The sequence below is a fragment of the Phasianus colchicus genome, chromosome Z (assembly GCF_987193195.1).
Source record: "Phasianus colchicus chromosome Z, bPhaCol1.hap1.1, whole genome shotgun sequence".
NCBI classification, from domain to species: domain Eukaryota; kingdom Metazoa; phylum Chordata; class Aves; order Galliformes; family Phasianidae; genus Phasianus; species Phasianus colchicus.
This window is the reverse complement of record NC_143476.1, coordinates 44536948-44556365: the sequence shown is the minus strand read 5'-3', so window position 1 is coordinate 44556365 and position 19418 is coordinate 44536948. Positions and strand designations below refer to the sequence as shown.

Below are 19418 nucleotides of genomic sequence, written 5' to 3'. Positions count from 1 at the left end.
TGTAGAGGAAGGGATGGTAATCTAGCACAGATTTTTATCTGCAGGTGGGGAAAGTCCCAAGGCGAGCTGCTATTGTTCCACATTGTGGTCTGGGCAAGACAGCAGGAAGATAGGTGTTCCGGGGGCTGGTAGGACAGGGCAGAGATGTGGGATACTCAGAGCAGGGAGGAGAGGTGCAGGCCCAGGTCCAGAGAGGCAAACACAGTGGATCTGACTAAGCCAAAGAGGATGCATTTTAAGAGCAAAGCACCACATACTATCACTTTCCTTCCACTAGGTTGTCTTTCTGGTCCTTGGGCAGATGTGAAAGAATGATTTTGAATTTTTATTATGGTATGAAATAAAATGTATTTCAGGAACTTATTACAGAGTGGATGAAATTCAAACAGAGTTTATACGTGAGTTGCTTCCTGTAAAGAAGCTCTAGTTAGTAAAACAAAGACTCTAAAAAGTCAAATCAAAAGGTTTTCGTAAAAACAAATGGCTTTTTTTTTGTTTGTTTTTTTTTGTTTTGTTTTGTGCAAAAGCAATCATACAGTAGAAAACCGAAGAGCAGGACAGATTTGTGTGTCCTCTAAGCTATGTACAACTTACTAAAGGCATTATCCTTAGGTACATACATTGCTAAATCTGGGGACTGAATGTTGCCTCCCAATTTCTCTTCTACTTTTTGAGCTGTGCATGGAAAACTCTTTTTTAGCTCACTATATTATGAGAGCAATGCTGTCAACATCACAGTCATTCTACAGATTTGTAATCCATTTTTTTTTTTTTTTCATACATCTTCATAAAAGCACCCAAACTATCACAGTCAGTTATCTACACACCCGGGGCTGGCTTTGTTGTGTGCTCTCTGCTGATATTCAGGCAGAAAATGTGCACATATGGCTTTGCATTACACACAACCTGAGTGGATTCATAGTGAAGATGGTGAATTTCATAATTACCTAGATAGACAATTGCATGGTTTTGTGAGAGATGCTGACTAAATGTCCTGTTCCCTATCTCTGTCCTGCCTCAGGCAGCACTGCAATGACAGCAGGGAGAGGAAGAAGTCGTTAAAACAGTTAAGCCAGTTTCCTTCTCAGAAGGCTGATTCTGCCCAGTCCTGAGCACCTCCTGAATTAATTTTGCCTCTTACTGTTACCCAGATGATTTTGATAAACAGAACACACACTGGTTGCAGTTCTGGGAACTCCAACTGCCCCAGGTCTATTTTGAGTACTAATATAAGTACTACTTCTGATGTGCTACCTGTACCGATGCTCTGGATGCTGATAGCTAAGTGAAAACGAGATATGAGTTGGCAAGTTTGTTTTAGCAAGATAGATCAATGAAAGGCTGCACAGGAGAAGGAGGTAGAGGGAACAAAGAACACAGAAGGGTAGATCTATTGGTATGCCTCATGCCTCAGTTTGTACCACATCTGAACTTGCGATATCACAATGTTGTCAGTACACTGTCACTCTGTGAATTTGCATACTGGAGGATGCTTTGAGCAAAATGAATGGAGAGAATAAGAGAGAGGGGCTTAAGAGACTGGAATAGCTGCGGTAAGCAAAATACAACATTCAACTGATCTATGAGAAATAGGGTAAGGCACAATAGCATCTTCACAGTCAGAGAGAGCAAACACCCATGACACAAGCAAGCATGCTGTTCTGGCTTGGGACATAGATGAAAGCTTTTTGGGTCTGAATATTATCAAATTGAGAGGAAAAGTCCCTCCAGCCAAAGCAGAAGGAGAACTGCTGCCTGACTAGCATGCCAGAGTGAAGCAGAACTCTTAAGTGAGTGCCACTGGAGGATGGTCCAACAAAAACTGAGTGGGTGTATGTCTTCCTCTTGCAGTTGTTTGTGTGTTGATCTGACTCTTCAGTGTTACTTCTCCTTGTGGTCTGTGTGGATCTAGACAGTTCATTTAGTTTTAAGCTCTGTCATTTCTTTTCGTGTCCAGTGTAAAATTTTACACTGTATTAACTGGCTACTGATTTTATATTTACCAGTCCTTAGCTAATACCAGCACGTCTCCTGCATTAACTGTACTATTTACAATCACTCGCTTCCATTCAGTCTCACTTCCACATAGACGGGGGGAAAAAAAAAGGTTTTCAGTACTTCTGATACACCCACTACTTCCCAGCTACATTTTTCTATTCACTCAAGACAGATTCTGCACAAAAGTCAGAGAAACAGACCCAATTTACAACAGTGTCTGTTTGGTTTTTCTCCTAAAGCCCTAAAAGCATTCAGGCCATGCATCTCTGTGATTTAAGTTACGACACTTCCACAGGAGAGTGAGAAAAAGTTTTGAAAACCATGAAGTTTTACCTGTATTAGCTTGCACTTCACTCAGCTTTCCAGTTATAATCCATCCTGCATGAAATGTGAAATTAAATCACAGACAAGCTACTCTATTTCCTTTCCCATGCTTGGCTTGCTTTGCACAGTCATCCATTTTTGTTTCAGCAATTCCCCTTGTTTCAGGCACTTAAAACCTTATGTTCTAAGCAGCCAAATACTTCTTAAAAGTGGTCTAAAAGTTGGATTTATAAAGTATCACTGTCAACCTGTTCCACCCATAGCAGGCCACTGACAGAGAAACAAAGTCGAGGAATGAAGGACCAGAAGTAAACAAAAAATATCAATTTCCACACACTTTGGAGAAGCATAGGTTTCATTTGTTTTATTTTTTAAACAAGAAAAAGCATCACTGTGTTAATGAATACATACATTCAAAGCACTCAATACATTCATCATTTGAAACAGAAACTCTGGACAGAGCTGTCCTGAAGCAGCAGCAACCAGCACAGTGCAGAGGTGTGGCAGAGAAGATATTTTCACGTACTTCTTTAAGTCACGTAAGTACATCTCCGGAAACAAACTTGGCTCAGGCATTTGCTAACATTTTAACTACTCATTACTTAGCTGCTGCTATAAAGAACAACGATTATTTAACTATTCCTTCTAGCACACTACTGAAAAAAGTTACTTATTAAAAAAATACTGAAATAAAAACATGGATAATGTATAAAAATAGTTTATTTTGTAATGTTACACTCAATTTTTCCAGCTCATTTCTGAAATGAATGACAACTACTGCCATTGTTAAAGGAAACAGTAAGAGGCTGAAACAACCAAGCAACTAATGTACATGTGAATGAATCTGCTTTCTTCTGTCCCACAAAGTCAGATAGAAAAACGCAATTCCAGGCTAAAAACATACTTAAAATCTAACTTCAGCCATTTAAAAAGCTGACTTACACACTATTATTGGTTAAGGCTTACACCAGTCTAACAAGCTTTGAGCAGTTTTCAGATATATAAGGTCAGAAAATTCAAAAACAGCTCACTCTTCCAGTGATGATCCAAAATTCAGAGTCCATCCAGGCGGCTACTGCTTTGGCAGAATGACTGAACACTGCACAGTCATCTGAAATGCAAAGTCAAAGTACATAAGTGCTGTCAAAGCAAAGCAGATTTATTGTCTTAAAGGCAGGCTACATAGTTATCATTCTGTTTACAAGCAGGCGCAACTCTTCCCATGTGTGTAGCAGCATTTCCAAACTTCCTGAAGGCCAGGTAAGTTTGAAGAATTACAGGGAGGGTGCAGTGATATTGAGAGCCAACAAACAATCTTGCAGAAACGCTACACTAAAATTAAGATATTTAGGTTTGTAGGCTACAAATGAAAAACTGTGCAGCTTATTTTTTGTTTACATGCATTAGTTGTCTTCACAGAAAGCTCTTCACAGAAGTGAACAGAATGCTCTGAAAGTGAAAATCCCTAAAAAGATTATTTATTTTTTTTATATGTTGGTTCACCATCAGCTCTGAAGTATAGCTATCATGTACAGATATCTTTCTCCAAAGGTTCACTGGTTGGAAGAAAATTAAATTAATGCTCATGATACATAGGGACAGGTAACTTCGAAAAGTTTACCAGGTCCTATCGTTGAGTGGGTCTAAACAACATCAGTTTCAGCTTTCTTGAGAGACCTTTAGCCTGTAAGGCTGTCAGCCTGTAAGGCTGTCCACAGTACACAGAACCTTTCTACCTAACTCAATTCATGACAGTCCTATATACATAGTTACACTGATTTGAGATTTTTTTTTGACAAATCAATCAAGAATATTTTAAGATCAGAACTCTACATTCACAAATTATGAATAATTACCACCTGTATTAGTCTAGAAAAAAATGTTTGAAAAGAAACAAAACTTTGATTTGTTAGCTATCAAACATACTATAGTCCCAGCACGTCAAAGATGAACATGGTAAAACAATGTCTAAGGATGCCTTATCCAATCTGAACTATTCCGAAGTTTTCACTCATTACAACTTTCTTACCCAAGTGCAACATCATTCCCTCTATCAGAACTGACAAACATTTCCCACTGGCTAGTACAGCAGTCTAAAAAAACAACAGGGAATATCAGTAGAATTCCACAGAGTTAAGAAATTCATGTGAGGAGCATTCACAGAAGATCTAACACTGTACAAAAAGCTACTTTTGTTACATCCATGCAATAAGAAAAATCAGTTCTAACGTGAAATTCCCTTTATTGTTTCAGTACAGATTCTCTTCTAAACCTCAAGAGATTGAATTGTTAATAAAAGGTACAAAACTCAATTCCCAGTTTTTATAAGTTAAAATACTTTTCAACAAATCAGTTTCACTTTTTTACCAATATGTTTCCCAACAAAGATAAACAAGACCCTACTAAGTCAGATCCCTCCAGAAAGTGCCTGCTGTCATTGATTTGTTTACTTTATGCTGTAATAAGCCTGTACTTTCCTTGATCAGTTTCTGATACTATACAATGCTGAAGTTGCTCTTCTTACCTTTGATGTCTCTCTCAGCTAACAACTACAGGCAATGTGGTTTCTCTTAAACCACCCCTACATAGAATCATAGAATGGCCAGGGTTGAAAACGACCACAATGATCATCTTGTTTCAACCTCTTGCTACATGCCTGGTCTTGCTTCTGGATTCTTTGTTGTTTGTGGTTGCTTCTGACACCTGAATGCTGCATTTCTGCACCAAGGTCTGTCAGTCATTCAGCCAAGTCTGACTCCTGGTGGGTCTTTGTGTAAATCACTTATATTTGAAGAATAATGCCAGCCTTCCAGAGCTCCTTGTCCCTTCAGAGCTGCCTCCCATGAGATGCTGCCTACCAGTACACAGGCTAAACAAGTATGCTCACCTAAATTTCCACATCTGAACTCCTTGCGTGCCACAGGCTCTTGTTTTCCACTATTTCATAAGCATTATAGCAATAACTGCCAATGATTATCACCCTGCTATACAATTCTTCTCACTGAATCAGCAGATCCAGCTGTGTATCACCCATGGATGATCCCATCTAGAAATTTCCCTGACATCAGTCAGACATTATATGGACCACTGTTACCATCTTGTTTCCTGGTCAATGACATAAATACACAGGGACCACACTCTGTTCTGAGAGAGTAAGGGCTTTGTAACCTGATGACACCTCAGGCTAACAGGCTGTGGGAAGATGCTAACCTTGCAGTAAAGTTACCTCCAAACTTTTTTTCAACTCACTTAATCTGATCCTGGAGAATGGTCTATTACAGCAATACAGACAGCAAGTAATGACCTAAAGATGTACTACTGATGGTTAAAAGAAATGATATTCACATAAGTCGTGAACTGAATGGCATACCACAGGAGAAAAAATACATGAAAAGGAATGTTTTTCCTACTTAGACATTTTTGCTTCAGCACTCTATGATTACCACTGTGAGCTTCAGAGATGACATCAAATCTTGTGTCACTAAGGAGGATGCACATCTCCAAAGAAAGGGACAAATATTGTAGAGCAAGGAGCTTTGCAGCAATTTTGCTCCTGCCTGGTGAATTTCCTACAGTCATAGTAGCCAAATTATGGAGGCCAGAAAGGAAAACCTGTTGCTCACACAGTGTTTTATGGTTTCACATGGTTCCCTATACGTATACGAGAAACTGACACTGACAAATGCCTATTTTGGATATTCAGCTGCAGCCTGGGTATAAGCTGGTGCAGTTTTACTTTGTTACTGATAGCAGAGCACCAGCCTGCACAGCAAAGCTCCTTCCTTGTTGGTCTTCCTGACCACATTATCATAAGGTATTCAAGAGGTGCTGCCTTCAGCACTTGGAAAAAGTATCTCTGAAAAATAGTAGTTAAAAAAACCCTAATCAGTTGACCTTCAAATAATCCCAGTGCAAAATCTGTGGAACACATTTACAAAAATATGAACCTTTTAACTCTTAATGATGCAATACATGCACACAGCCAAAACGTGTATCTCTCTTTGCCGTATCACATAACTGCCTCTTTCCTTATTCAAAATCACAAAAGCCCAGGACCAGTTCTTCATCTACCACCATTTATTATCTAAAATAGTGAAATTTCTAGCAATTCCAGCTGTTCCTAAAAAAAAAAAAAAAAAAAAAAAAGTAAAAGAAACAACAAAGGAAGACTCCAAAACCTCAGATCTTCCTGCCACTTTGTTGTATTGAATCAAAAATAATGTGACTCCTGCTCTCCTGACATCAACTCTCAACTTTATTACCAATACCCAGTTCCTGTTTCCAGACATTCTAGTATCTTCAGATCAACTTCCTTTCTCAGCATATTATCACTCAAACCCGGCCACTAGTAGCAAAAAGCATAAAAATATAAGAAATGCTGAGTTATATCAAAACTACTTCAATCTTCATCACTAATATCAGGCAGCAGCAAACACTTCAGAGAATGAATCTAAGAAACAATTCTGGAAAGGAGTGTCCCTTCCTCTCAGTAAATCACATTTTCTTTCAGCAAATAGGAGTTCAGTAGCTACAGAAAGCAACTGAAATGGTGTTTTGAATAGCTGAAAGTGAACTGAAACAAAGGCTTGCATTTGTTATTGAAGGAGAACCTTACAAACATAGTTTGTTCTTTCCAATCCCTTACTCTTCTTCTCCCTATCAAGAATCAAGACAATCATACAAACAAAAAGCAGGATTCAAATATACCTACCACAACTGGGAGGAAGGTGATTCCTTAGCAGGGATACCTGAGAAAGTTTCCTTTCACACCAGCATGAACAGAGGAGCTGAGGAATTTCTGGTGCATATTTTACATTATTTCAAGTTTTTTTTTTTTTTTAAATAAGTACACATCTGTATTAAACAAAAGTGCAGCTTAATCCTCTGAAAATGTTTTCTGTAATTAGAGGGGAGAAGGTCTGGTTCTGCTGTCTTTCTTATTCATTGAAGACAACTTCCCAAAAACTGCAAAAGGAAAATGGGAAAAGTCCATTGCCTCTCACAAATGTGTAGAGGGGACATGAAAAATAACTAACAGTTGTTCCAGATAACTGGAACTTGGGTGAGGAAAAGTGATAAACATAACCCAAGGTCTCCTAAAAAGGACTACATTGCCTAGTCAAGAATCAGCAAAATGCTAATTTCAAGGATTTTGGTTGAACTTCTGTGAAGAGCCTGGCCTGTTCAAATATGCTGAAATGAGTTCACAGGAAATTTTACTTAACGTGACTTTCTTTTAGGACGTTAATTAAACTACACATGACAATCATTGACCAGAGAACCAGACTGGAAAAAAAATTTCAATTTTTATCCCCATCAGAACACTGATGATTTTATTAATACAGACAGTTCTGTTGATAATTTAGTTTCAGGGACATACTTTGACATAAAAGAAGACATGATTTATGCTTGTTTTTTTCTGTCTTAATAACTCAAACTTGAGAAAATGTATTAAGTTTCTTTAAAGATAAAGAAAGAACCTGAAAGTTGAGAGAGTCACCCGAGATTGGATTCCTTCATTTCCCCAAAAGGCTTCCTCCTTTTCAGACTGCTGCACCCACTAATACAGCTCTCTGTGGCCCTCTTCTGTTCGCTTTCCTCACATATAGATTCTTTTTCCCCATCTGCCATACCATCCCAATGTACCTCTCAGTTCCTCTCATGCTGTACACCCTAGCACTGTCAGAAGTACTCATTTGTCACGAAAACCCTGTTGAGAAGCTGGATGGACATCCAAACTACTTTTAATATCATTCTCTTACTCTACCCTATAGCCAGAAAGGAATCTCAAGCACTCCACTGAAACCGCAATAATGTAGAACATAAAAACAAATTCTTGTCTAATGTAAACATAAAAATGAATCCTTATCTACAAAAAAATTCTGCCTAAAAATTCCTTTACTGAGATCTTCTGTAATGTATTCTTTTCCACTCTTTTTTTCATGCACTTTGGATCTGAAAGCATGTGAATGAACACGGTTTTAATAACACCAAACTGGCTATTACCCATATGTTGCAACAAACTCCTCTCCTACAAATTGAAGTGGATATAATATCTTAGATGCAGTTCAATCTTTCCCAGTTGTCTCAATGTTCTAAGATCTAAGTTAAAGCTGAGCAGAGTAAAGGTTTTCAATCTGTACACTTATCCAGAATCTTACCTATGCTATAATGGGTAGCATTTCAAATCCTCGAATATTCAAAGTTTTATAGCATTTTCTATGAAACTGAAATACGTATGAAAATATAAAATTGAAGCTAGATCTTCAAAACAAAGCTTGTAAGGTTCTTAACGAATTTATTTGCCCATTTTAAATGGATTGGGTTTGTTAAAGCACACGCTCTAAAAATTTACAACTTAAGCAGAAACATTTGGGAACATATAACACATGTCTGTATGTTTACACTGTCCCCAGTAGTAACTGACCTCCATGCACTTACTTTCAGGGTGTGCAGGGTGTCTGTCCATTCCATGGAACCTATCTGAGGTATAGCACTCAGGAGTATGCTAGTAGCCTTATTTGCATTTTCTTTCAGCGTCTTTAAAACTTTATCCACTGAAACCTAGAAATACAACAGAACAGAGCAGTATTTCTCAATTTTCAGGGCACAAATTTTAAACCTCCAGCTAGACTAAGCAAAAATGTGGAGCACAGAGAAAAGCACAGTATATATCTTAAAGTGCCAAGATCCTTCTAACTAGTAAGAACTTTCCTGTGACTGTATCTTTGACTGTATTTTTTACCTTGCTTCTGATTCTGTGAACTTTGTACTTAAAAAGTGAATCTTTTCATCTGAACACATTAGAAGTAGTATCACTGGTGAAGAAACATCTGCTTTCTAGCCGTATTTATGCATCATAATAACAATAAACAAAAATTAACATATCTAGATAGTGATCATCTAAAAAAAAAGAAAAGGCAAAAGTTAGGCAAACAAAACAGTAAAGTAAACAAAACTTCTGTAGAATTTCAATTGCAGAGAAATTTATTTTCTCTATGCCACAGGAAGCTTTAAGCAAGATGTCACATGGATGTCTTTTTTGCAGCACAGCACATGTGAGTTTTAACCAAATACTTGATATTTTTTTAAATTTCTATGAATATTAGAAGATTAAAAAAATATTTTAGATAGTCAGCAATTCATCTTAAGAACAATAAATATGTTGAGTAAAATCAGATTCAATTCAGTACGTGACCTCTGTCAAAAGCTACACACAGGTTCTCATCCAGACCCTTCTGGACAAAACGTAGAGGAAAAAAGTTTCACTCACTGCTTCTTCATGCTCCTTCCAGCAGTCATAATCTGTTGCCATAGCAATACTTGCATAACTCATTCCAGCTTCTTTTGCAAGAATCACTTCAGGCACTGTGGTCATGTTGATAACATCCGCTCCCCAGCTGCGAAACATCAAGCTTTCTGCTCGAGAACTGAAACGTGGTCCTTCAATGGTGATCATTGTCCCCTTGGAGTGACACTGGAGCCCAAGTTTCTTTGCAATCTCAATAAGAACCTGCAAAACATGCCAATATCAGGAGAAGCAAGTAACTCCCTTGATGCACTGCTTCACATCTCACAAAAAAGTCCCCCAAAAAACAGCTGTTACAAAAGAAGTTAGCCTGAAACCAAGCAGTTGTGATTCACTTGGCTACAGCTGTCCAAATACAAAGATCATTTTCAGTTTTCTCATCCAATACAATAAATTAATGATCCTACTAATAGGAATGATCTTGGACTCACCTGAGTTTGTATCAGCTGGATTACTGTTTTCAGTGTAGGAGAATGGAAAGCAGAAACATTTAGCATGATTATTTAGGCTTTACTTTGAGAATAGAATGGTGGAAAAGCTAAATGCTGATGCTACTAAGGCTGCCTTGCCATAATGGTAGAGCTCAAACGGGAAGAATATGAAACTCATTTTTTGAAAGTCTACTGCTGGCAGAAGTATAACCATATGCTTCAAAAAATACCCTGAAAATGTGAAAATAAATTACAACATTCTTCCATGCTACTCACTGAGCTGTACACTTTTGCAATAGTCTTTCTATTTCCGAGAGGACCTAGTATATACAGAATCGCCATGACTTCCCTTCTTGGAAAATAGCCTGGCAACAGTTGATACAGTAAAAATGAGAGTGTAAAAGCATGCATAAAATGGGCCAAGGAAAGCCACAACTGTCTTGAGTGTGCTACATGATCTACTGAGGTGATTTCTGACTTGGCATGCGGATCAGGGGGTTGTTAGGAACAGCACAAATACCCATAGGCTGGGATACCCATATCTCCTTCAGCAGGGAGACAAATAGGCAAACCTCTTCTTCAGAAAAGAGTGGGTATGCTTCTAACTCACATGTGCTGAGGAAGGGCATTTGTGCATGCAGCTGTATGAACACATATAGATAGCATAAAAGAGAGATGTGGAAGACTAGCTACAGGAGGACTCATAGAACTTTGTAGGTGCTTATTAACATGCTGTTGCTAATTACTCCTTGTACTGATTCCAAATGTGAAATTCATTGACTGCCTATTAATTAGGTTAATAAATCAATAAACAACTCCATTTGTGATCTGACTTAAGAGAAGCTACCACTTAATTCCTTGCAAGATACTGCTGTGAGTTTCTGAAAGTAGTAACAACCAAGGCAGCCTATGGTAGATACTTTCTGATTCTCATTTGATTTATGGTGTGTAAGCCAAATAAAATGGAACAGTTCAACATATTTGCAGAAATACAATTTAATAAAAACTTTTCAGATTTTTTATATAAATTCCTTAATTAGCCCAAAACATAGCTGTTTTGGTATTATTATTAGTGCATTTAGATATGATGTTTCTCTGAATTGTGATAAAATGGGCTGAAATCATCCCAACAATTTCAGGAACATTTCCAGAAAAATAAATAAGTAAATAAATTATATCACTTTTATCTGGTATCTCTTTTCATGCTCTCCAGCAGCTCAAAACCACATGTTCATTTAAAACATCTGTTAGGCTGATTAGAATGCACAGGCTAATGAGATAATCACCACATGTCAGACTGGAAAGTACCTAAATGTTTGTTCTCTGAAAAGGAGCATTTCTTTGGCTTTTTTTACAAAAAATAATACCCAAAGAGCATTGTTTATAGCTGTTCAGCAATCAGATGAAAACCTGATGTATGTTTCTTGCAACCTCAGGAAATTACTTATGTCTATTTAAACTTTTTAAAAACAAAAAGAAAAGAAACATAGTGTGATGTATAGCCAATTATTTCAGTAGTAACATTTTTTAACCCATTATATAAACATACAGTTAGCTCTCAATAAACAACTTGTGTGTCTTGCGGCACAACATCATGCTCAGAGTCAGTAAGCAACTATGTGCCAACTAATTTTTGGTAACAGCATGTGGGTAGGCTCTTGCTGCTTGAAAAATTCAAATCATTTTGTATTGTTTGCAGCCCAGCGTAAGGAGGGTAGTGCAGGTACTTTATAACATAACTGTTTCCTCTTCAGCTTTAAAATGTCTGTAACTGACTGCAGAGAGAGTAAACCTGTTGGATGGATATGACTAATTCTGCAGATTCCTGTTCTCCTTGAGTATGTGACTCCCTGCAGCTTCTGATCAGACCATTCCACAAAAATACAAAACACCGAATTCAATCTTCTCTTTCCTTTTTCCTCAGACTTAAGAATACAATAAGAAGGTATATTTAGTCATAGATACACACTTCCCTGAGAGGTTTTAATTGTATTGAAAAACAGCAATATCACAATATTCAGTCTGAATGTTTTTGACATTTGAAAATCCTGGAGTCATTAAAAAAAAGGAAAGCAAAATTTAATTAAAGACAACTGTAATTTGGCTCGTGTCTACACTTAACATCAGATTAACAAACTCTTTACTGTCTACCACTACCAATTGCTACAATGCACAAAAGCACAAATGCAATATTGGCACTTCTGTGAATGTAGTACTGTTCTTAGTTCTTTGTACTTTAAGTACACAGAGTGCCCCAGCCACAGATGCTGTTTCATTCAGCATGAAAAGGAATTAATTCCTAAATCTGCCTTCCAACTTTGTTCACACAGGTTCTCTTTCCCTGTTATATGACAAAAAAAAATTTCACCCTTCTGAAATCTAGGATGCCAACTGTCTTTTTAGAGTGTTCCACATATCTGTACTAGCTCCAATAATCAAAGATCTTTTACTTTCCATGTCTTCCAATTACATTTTTCTTTAATACTTATGTGAATAACAGCAACATCATTTTCATGGCACTCCTCTGGACTCTCTCCAATATGTTCATGTTGCCCTTATAAGAAACCCAGAACTGGACCAGGCACTAGAGCTGAGGCATCACCAGTGCTGAGTGGAGGTGGAGAGATGGAGATCATCTCCATATTCTGATGGTGGCTAATTAGAGTACTATATTATAAATAACAAGCATCATAAAACACAACATTTTAAAAAACATCTTTATAATTCACTAACCTCTCTGGTTTTAGTGCAGAATGGCTCTGACATTGGAATATGACACACTCCCGAGAGACTGCAAGATTGACCATCATATAAAGTACAATGCCTTTTATTTGTCCTGGAAAAGTAGAAAACATGCTCTAAATGAAGATCAGGGATCAAACAGAACAGAAAACAATACTTATGGAAGGGAACAAAAATATCCACATGATAGTAATGGCTACCTATACTTACAGAATGACAGAATGGCTGAGACTGGCAAGGATCTTTGGGGTAATTTGGTCCAGCCCTGTGCCTAAGCAGGGACATCTACAGCAGGCTGCCCAGGACCATGTCCAGATGGCTTTCAAATATCTCTAGGGAGTGAGATGCCAGAGTTTCTGTGGACAATCTGTGCCAGTGCTCCAATGTCCACATGATAAAGTAGTGTTTTCTGATAATCAGAGAGAACCTCCATTGTTCCGGTTAGCGTCCACTGATTCTTGTCCAGCCACTGGGAACCACATAAACCCACCTGGCTCTGTCTGCTTTGCTGCTTTCTTTGCGTATTAATACACACTGGTAAGACCCTCCACTGAGCCTTCTCCAGGCTGAAGGCTCTGTCAGCCCTTCCCCATAGGGAGCATTCTCTAATTCCTTCATCATTTTCATGGCCTCCTTTGGACTCTCTCCAATATGTTCATGTTGCATTTGTAAGAGAAAACCCAGAACTGCATCAGGCACTAGAGCTAAGGCATCAATAGGGCAAAGTGGAGGGGAAGGAAGCATCACTTCTTTCAATCTGCTGACAATACTTTGCATAATGCATCCCAGGATACCATGAAGCCCTCTCTGCAGCAGCTCATGTATAAAGTGATTTGAATATAAAGACAAGCTTTATTTTACAATTTTTGTCTTTAAAAATTTCTACTTCTAAACATAAAATGGAAGAAACTTATGTATATTTATTACCTTTATTCTTCCATTAAACAATGGAAGACACAGAATGTTTCTGTAGGAAATGGTCAGAAAAGAGAGTACTTTATTTTTTATGTGGAAATTCAATTTTGCCAAAACAGCCTAATGCAATCTAAGACTTCACCAGATTACAAACAACGACAACATCACTCATTTCAGGAAATTAAGAAGATATGCTGTCCAAACACAATGGGAAGTTAGAAATTTGAGTGGATTCCATGGTGTGGGTTTGCGGTGCACAAATAATAAACTATGCTTTTTTTAAGAAATATTTTTTTAACTGTAATTTTCAGCACTAGCATATGTATCTCCATCTTCCCCACAAACAAAGACATGCTCAACTGTTAAATTTTAGAAACGACTTACTGAGATAGAACACGCTTTTGAATACTAAACATGAAAAGAAGCAGTTTTATTTACCTGCTTGGCATGTTCCTGTGTTTGCAAAACAGAAAGTCCCCAGTCATGAAACAAAACTGAATACAACAAAACTGAGTAGAATGAGAACAATCTGAAGTCAAAGGCAACATAACAGACCATTTTTCACTAGCCCTTTTAACACCGTATGTCTTCTTGATGGCTGCATTAGCAAGACCTCGTTTATATAAACAAGAGAAATTAACACTGTGCAGTTTGGATTTGCCAAGTTCAGTTCCACACCCAAGTCATGAGCTCATCAGCAAATACTTAAATGAAGGTTGTCATATATTACAGTAGATTTGAAAAAAATATATAACTTACTCTCAAGGAAGAAGTTATATATTTGGAAGAGAGTTCAGTAAATTAAAAATACATGCTAAACAATCTATAGTTTTAAATTTGGTTGAAACGGTAATATTAATTTTTCCCCTACAACACCATGAAGAGCTGCAATCAAAATCTGATTTGACATCTCTATTTCAAGTGTTTGCTAATGAATTATTTAGAATTGGAGGGATGGGAAAATCATAATCAAATTCCTGCATTATAGTATTTTACATGTTATTAGTTGAGCCCTTTTACTTAGAGCAGTGTTCATATATCAGATACCTAAGAGATCACTTAAGAAAAATCACATGTACAAACATGTATCTCTGAATTCTGGGTACCCTGTTTTTTGGAGAGAACAGACATATCACTAGATGGTCAAACGAGAAATCCTACTATGTTTAGCACCATACATACAAACTGCATGGGAATAAACCATGAAGATAAGACCAATGGCTGCTCTGATCCAGTGACAACTTGCATTTGCACTCAGGGTCTAACAATTTCCCTTCTATGCGGAAAGCTACAATTCTGCAAATGTCACAACTACTTGCTATGCTGCTATGCTTAGTGTTAAGAATAAACACATATTTGAACCAACCTCTGTTTGTTGCTATCTATAAAGCAGTGGCTGGCAGAGAAGAGTACCTTTCAGCCTCTCCTGCCTGTTGTGTGTTACTTTAGTCAAGAGTTGGCCATCTTTATCTGTCCCACTAATCTGTAAGGCAGAGAACAACCGCACTAAATTTTTCAATGCTATAAATTTTTCAAAACTATTATTATTTTGTATTGACTAAAGAAAGCCGCACTGAGGGAACAGGAATTGTCCTAGGCACATATAAAACACATAATAAATTTAATGCATTTAAGTAACAAGGTTTATTTTTATATGTATTTCTTAATCAACATAAAAAACAGCAACAAAAACATAAAACAAAAGAGATTTTAGATCTTGTTTCTGAAACTAATACATCAGGTTCCTAAGAATGGCAGTGGCTGCCAAAACAAAAAACCAAACATGGTGTCAAATCCTTCCCTGTGGAGATGGAGTGGGCACAGAGTAATTGGTCCAACTTAGAGGGAGTTAAAGATCATATAAATTCCCTCCATAAACTAACTCATACGGGGGAGGGAAAGTGAAAATCAATCATTTGTGCAGTTCTAAGAGCTGTTCTTACTGCTGCTGTAGAGACTGCAACCAGCAGCACACGGCAGAAACCCAAACTGTTCAGTCCTTGCAGAACTGGTCATACACCTGCAGGACCATGTAGAAGATCTTAGGGGACAGTCAGAGAAAGAAAAACATTCAGTTCTCCTTCAGCAAGCCCGTAGAGAACAGTTGGTAAATGAGAGGGAGATTAATTGTAGTTTCTCAGGAAGTGACTTTTATCTAGGAGAAAATATGGAGTATGTGAGAGCCCAAAAAGACAAATCAGAAAAGCTGGTGACACTTCTCTGCTCTCTGACAGAAACTGAGTATGCATATGAGGAGAGCGAAGGTGGGTACTCCAGTGTTAATATCAAGGAGGTTCCCTATTCTGCTACTAAGCTGGCCTAATTAAAGAAAGATTTTGGTCACACCCCTAGGAAATGAGAGACAGAGTATGTGTGGAAAGTGCCACTAACAGGGGGAGCACAGATCCTGTTGACTGAAAAGAAATCAGAGGGTTATTGAGGACCTGGAATATTTTTCACCACTGGCAACCACCGTGCCTCGTGGTCCTTTACTCAAAGAGTTGCTTATTGGGATGATTATTCCCCAGGACAACTGGCGTTGATTGATTTGCCCCACATTGGTCCTGGCCTATTAACCCTCAAAGAGCCTCTTTACAAATACATCTGGAAGGGTCAAGACAATCAGAGGAAAATGTACAAAATTAACCATCTGGACTGTACCTACCTTCTAACTGTGGCTCATTTGGGACCAGGAAGTTTGTTTTTTTTTTTCTTTTCCAGTTTTGCTTTCTCTCACCTTGGCTCTTCTGAAACTGGGAAGTTCTTTCTCTTTTGTTTTCCAGATGCTAACAAATGCTGATCCTGTTGCTGTGCCTCCCAAGTTCCCTTTCTCACCCTGCTCCTTTCCCTGAGATCACTGTTGGTATCATCAGTGTCACTGTTTCAGACTGGCATCTTCTTCAGATTAATTTTTGTAATTGCTTATGCTGACCCTATCACATTCATTGGCTGGTCATGATCCCATGCCCATATTGGGCATATTTGGGCATATGGGACCAAATTCTAATTCTAACAGAGGCTTAACTCTTTCAACCATGGTTAAGCACAGTGATGAAATGCATTAGGAGATGAATGGGGCCAGGATAATGCTGGCTGACTTCCCCAATTCCTGGGAGATGCAAGACAAAGAATAAAATTAGGGTGTTGGATGCAACAATTAATCTATGTGCACTGCAACACCCCTGCAGCCTTCCCTGTCAGCACTGGGAACCAACAGCAATTCTTATCTAATGTATTATCTCAATGGGAAAGAACTAGCATAAAAGACAATCGGTTAATTGTAGATTCACTTGGCATAACTCAAAATAATGTCTTCCTAGCTCTTAGTAATAGAAGGTAAAGGAAACACTCTACCCATTAAAATTCAAAAGGTGACCTGGGACAATGCAAACAAATTTGAAAGAGAATTTCAATCTTGGTGACATTTAGTTAATTTTACTTATGATCCTGTTAATAACTATGCTACAGCTTTTGTCTTAACAATACACAATACTTCCATATACAGCATACACCCTTCCCTTCCCTTCCCTTCCCTTCCCTTCCCTTCCCTTCCCTTCCCTTCCCTTCCCTTCCCTTCCCTTCCCTTCCCTTCCCTTCCCTTCCCTTCCCTTCCCTTCCCTTCCCTTCCCTTCCCTTCCCTTCCCAACAAAAACCCAAAGCTAATACAGAGGTATTCTTTTGTGTTCCCGTTTGTTGTTGTTTTTGATACATTCTTGATTTGGTAGTAAACGGAACAGATTTGTAATCAGGTAGGTTGCTCCACTGAAGTGTCGCTTCATCGACACATACTGAATGCTTATGGAGACAAAACTGTGGCACAGTATGGTGGTGTGTGGTGCATTTCAGCAGTGGTGACAGCGACAGGGTGTCACCTTTGCAAGTGCAGATTTTGATGAGTGTGGAATGCAGGCTCTTGTTCACTGCTGGGAAAAATGCACAGCTTATGGTAGTGATGGTGTTGAAAAATGTTGTTTTGTAGCTGAGAATTTGCTCTATCAAGTAGTGTCATCATGCTCATTGTATCTGCTGTAATTTCCATGGAAATAAATAGGAGGCATTAGTTTCAGAGCAACTTATGTATATGTAGCCCAAGACAATTCTTATTCACTCAGTGCAGCTCAGGCAAGCCAAAAGCTGGGACACCCATGCATTAATATATATGGTATACTCTCCTTTGTCTGTCTCATATGACAAACGTATCTGAAGAATCTCATATTATTATTCTTCACATCCCTTGTCATATTCAGTTCTATCTGCACCCTGGCTTTCCTGATCCCATCCCTGCACACTTGAATAACACCCCTGTATTCTTCACAGGCAACCTATCCCAGCTTCCACTGCCAATACATTTCTGTATCTCTGGTCAGTAATTTCTTGTTGAGCCATGCCAATTTCCTGCCTCCTCTGAGCAATCTGTGCCAGTGTCTTGTCATCTGCACAGCACAGAATTACTTCTTGGCATTCAGAGGGAATCTTCTGCCCCAGTCTGTGATCATTTCCTCTTGTCCTGTTAGTAGGTACTACGGAAAACAGCCTGGCTCAATCCTTTTTGCACCCTTCCTTGGGTATTAATACGCAGTGGTACCTGTTAGTGCTGGACACACTTTCCTGTCCTGCTTTCTTGTATCAATCTCCGTTTGTGCCACAAGAACTGAGGTTATCACATCATCCTATAAAAGCTTACTACAACTAAGAACATAATTAAGAACAGCTGTTACTCACCTATCAATGAATTGGTCAATTATGACAAGATCCCCAGGTTGTATTTCTTCTCGTAATGAACCACAGGCAGTAGTCACTAGAATATGTGAACAGTTCTCTTCTTTTAATGCCCAGATATTGGCACGGTAATTTATATTTGATGGCATAATTGTATGATGCCTTCCATGTCTGCAAAGAAACATGTTGCCAGAGAGTAAAATAAATCAGAATGAAATTGCTTTCCTTCTCTCAAATAAACAGAATTCTAGGAAAAGTAATTTCTCAGAACAACACTAGAGATGGCATTGATCATATCAGCAACTTGCTTGTTTTCGCTATTGTATCAAAGTTGTTTCAATATTTGGTTCACAAAGTATCAAAGTGTTGCAGCTTTTTTTTTTTAAGCTGAAGTTCATTTTAAAGTCTTTAAAATACAATCCAAATACAATTCAGCAGATTCGAGAGTTTTAAAGGCATTTTCACTGAATTCTGTAAACCATTTAATAGATTCTGAATATCTAGGCATAACAATACTAAATTTTCCATTTACCAGAACAGATCTCTAAGATTTATATGCACTGTACAGATTTTCTGCTCATAAGCAGTGTTTGTATTCTCCCACCCAGACGAGTGGCACATTACAGGTAGTTAAAAGGAGAAATCACAGAGTTTTAAGGTTGCCTTCCCAAAGGAAACAGTAAGATCATCAGATTTACCAACTTGCTCTTAAAATGATCTGATAGCTTTCATAAATTAAAAGAATGACTTTGCATTGTTTTTTTTTTTTTTTTTTTTTTTTTCCACCAGTACAGAAAATAATTAGTCTTGAAGCAGAAGCTTTCATTTTATCTCTGCCGTAACAGCAGAGGTACATTACATCTATAATTATAAAACACATTTGAAAGATATTCCCAACCATGTAAGAGGAAAGAAGGAACTTAATTTTGTGATTAACTCCTTCACAGAGACTAAAAGGTTTTAAAACTTGATCAGTTGGG

The 19418-nt window shown here is 38.0% G+C and overlaps 1 protein-coding gene across 1 annotated transcript in view; it reads right to left on the bottom strand.

The window, feature by feature from the left end:
* Positions 1-2671: 2671 nt before the first annotated feature.
* The window catches only part of MTAP (methylthioadenosine phosphorylase), a 30485-nt gene continuing 13738 nt past the window's right edge, over positions 2672-19418 (bottom strand). Inside the window, exons 4-8 of the mRNA XM_031609920.2 lie at positions 18442-18609; positions 12796-12898; positions 9596-9835; positions 8764-8886; positions 2672-3433 (exon numbers count right to left, since the gene is read on the bottom strand). Coding sequence (XP_031465780.1) covers positions 3395-3433; positions 8764-8886; positions 9596-9835; positions 12796-12898; positions 18442-18609 — 673 coding nt within the window. The 3' untranslated portion in view covers positions 2672-3394. The remainder of the gene's footprint in view (positions 3434-8763; positions 8887-9595; positions 9836-12795; positions 12899-18441; positions 18610-19418) is intronic.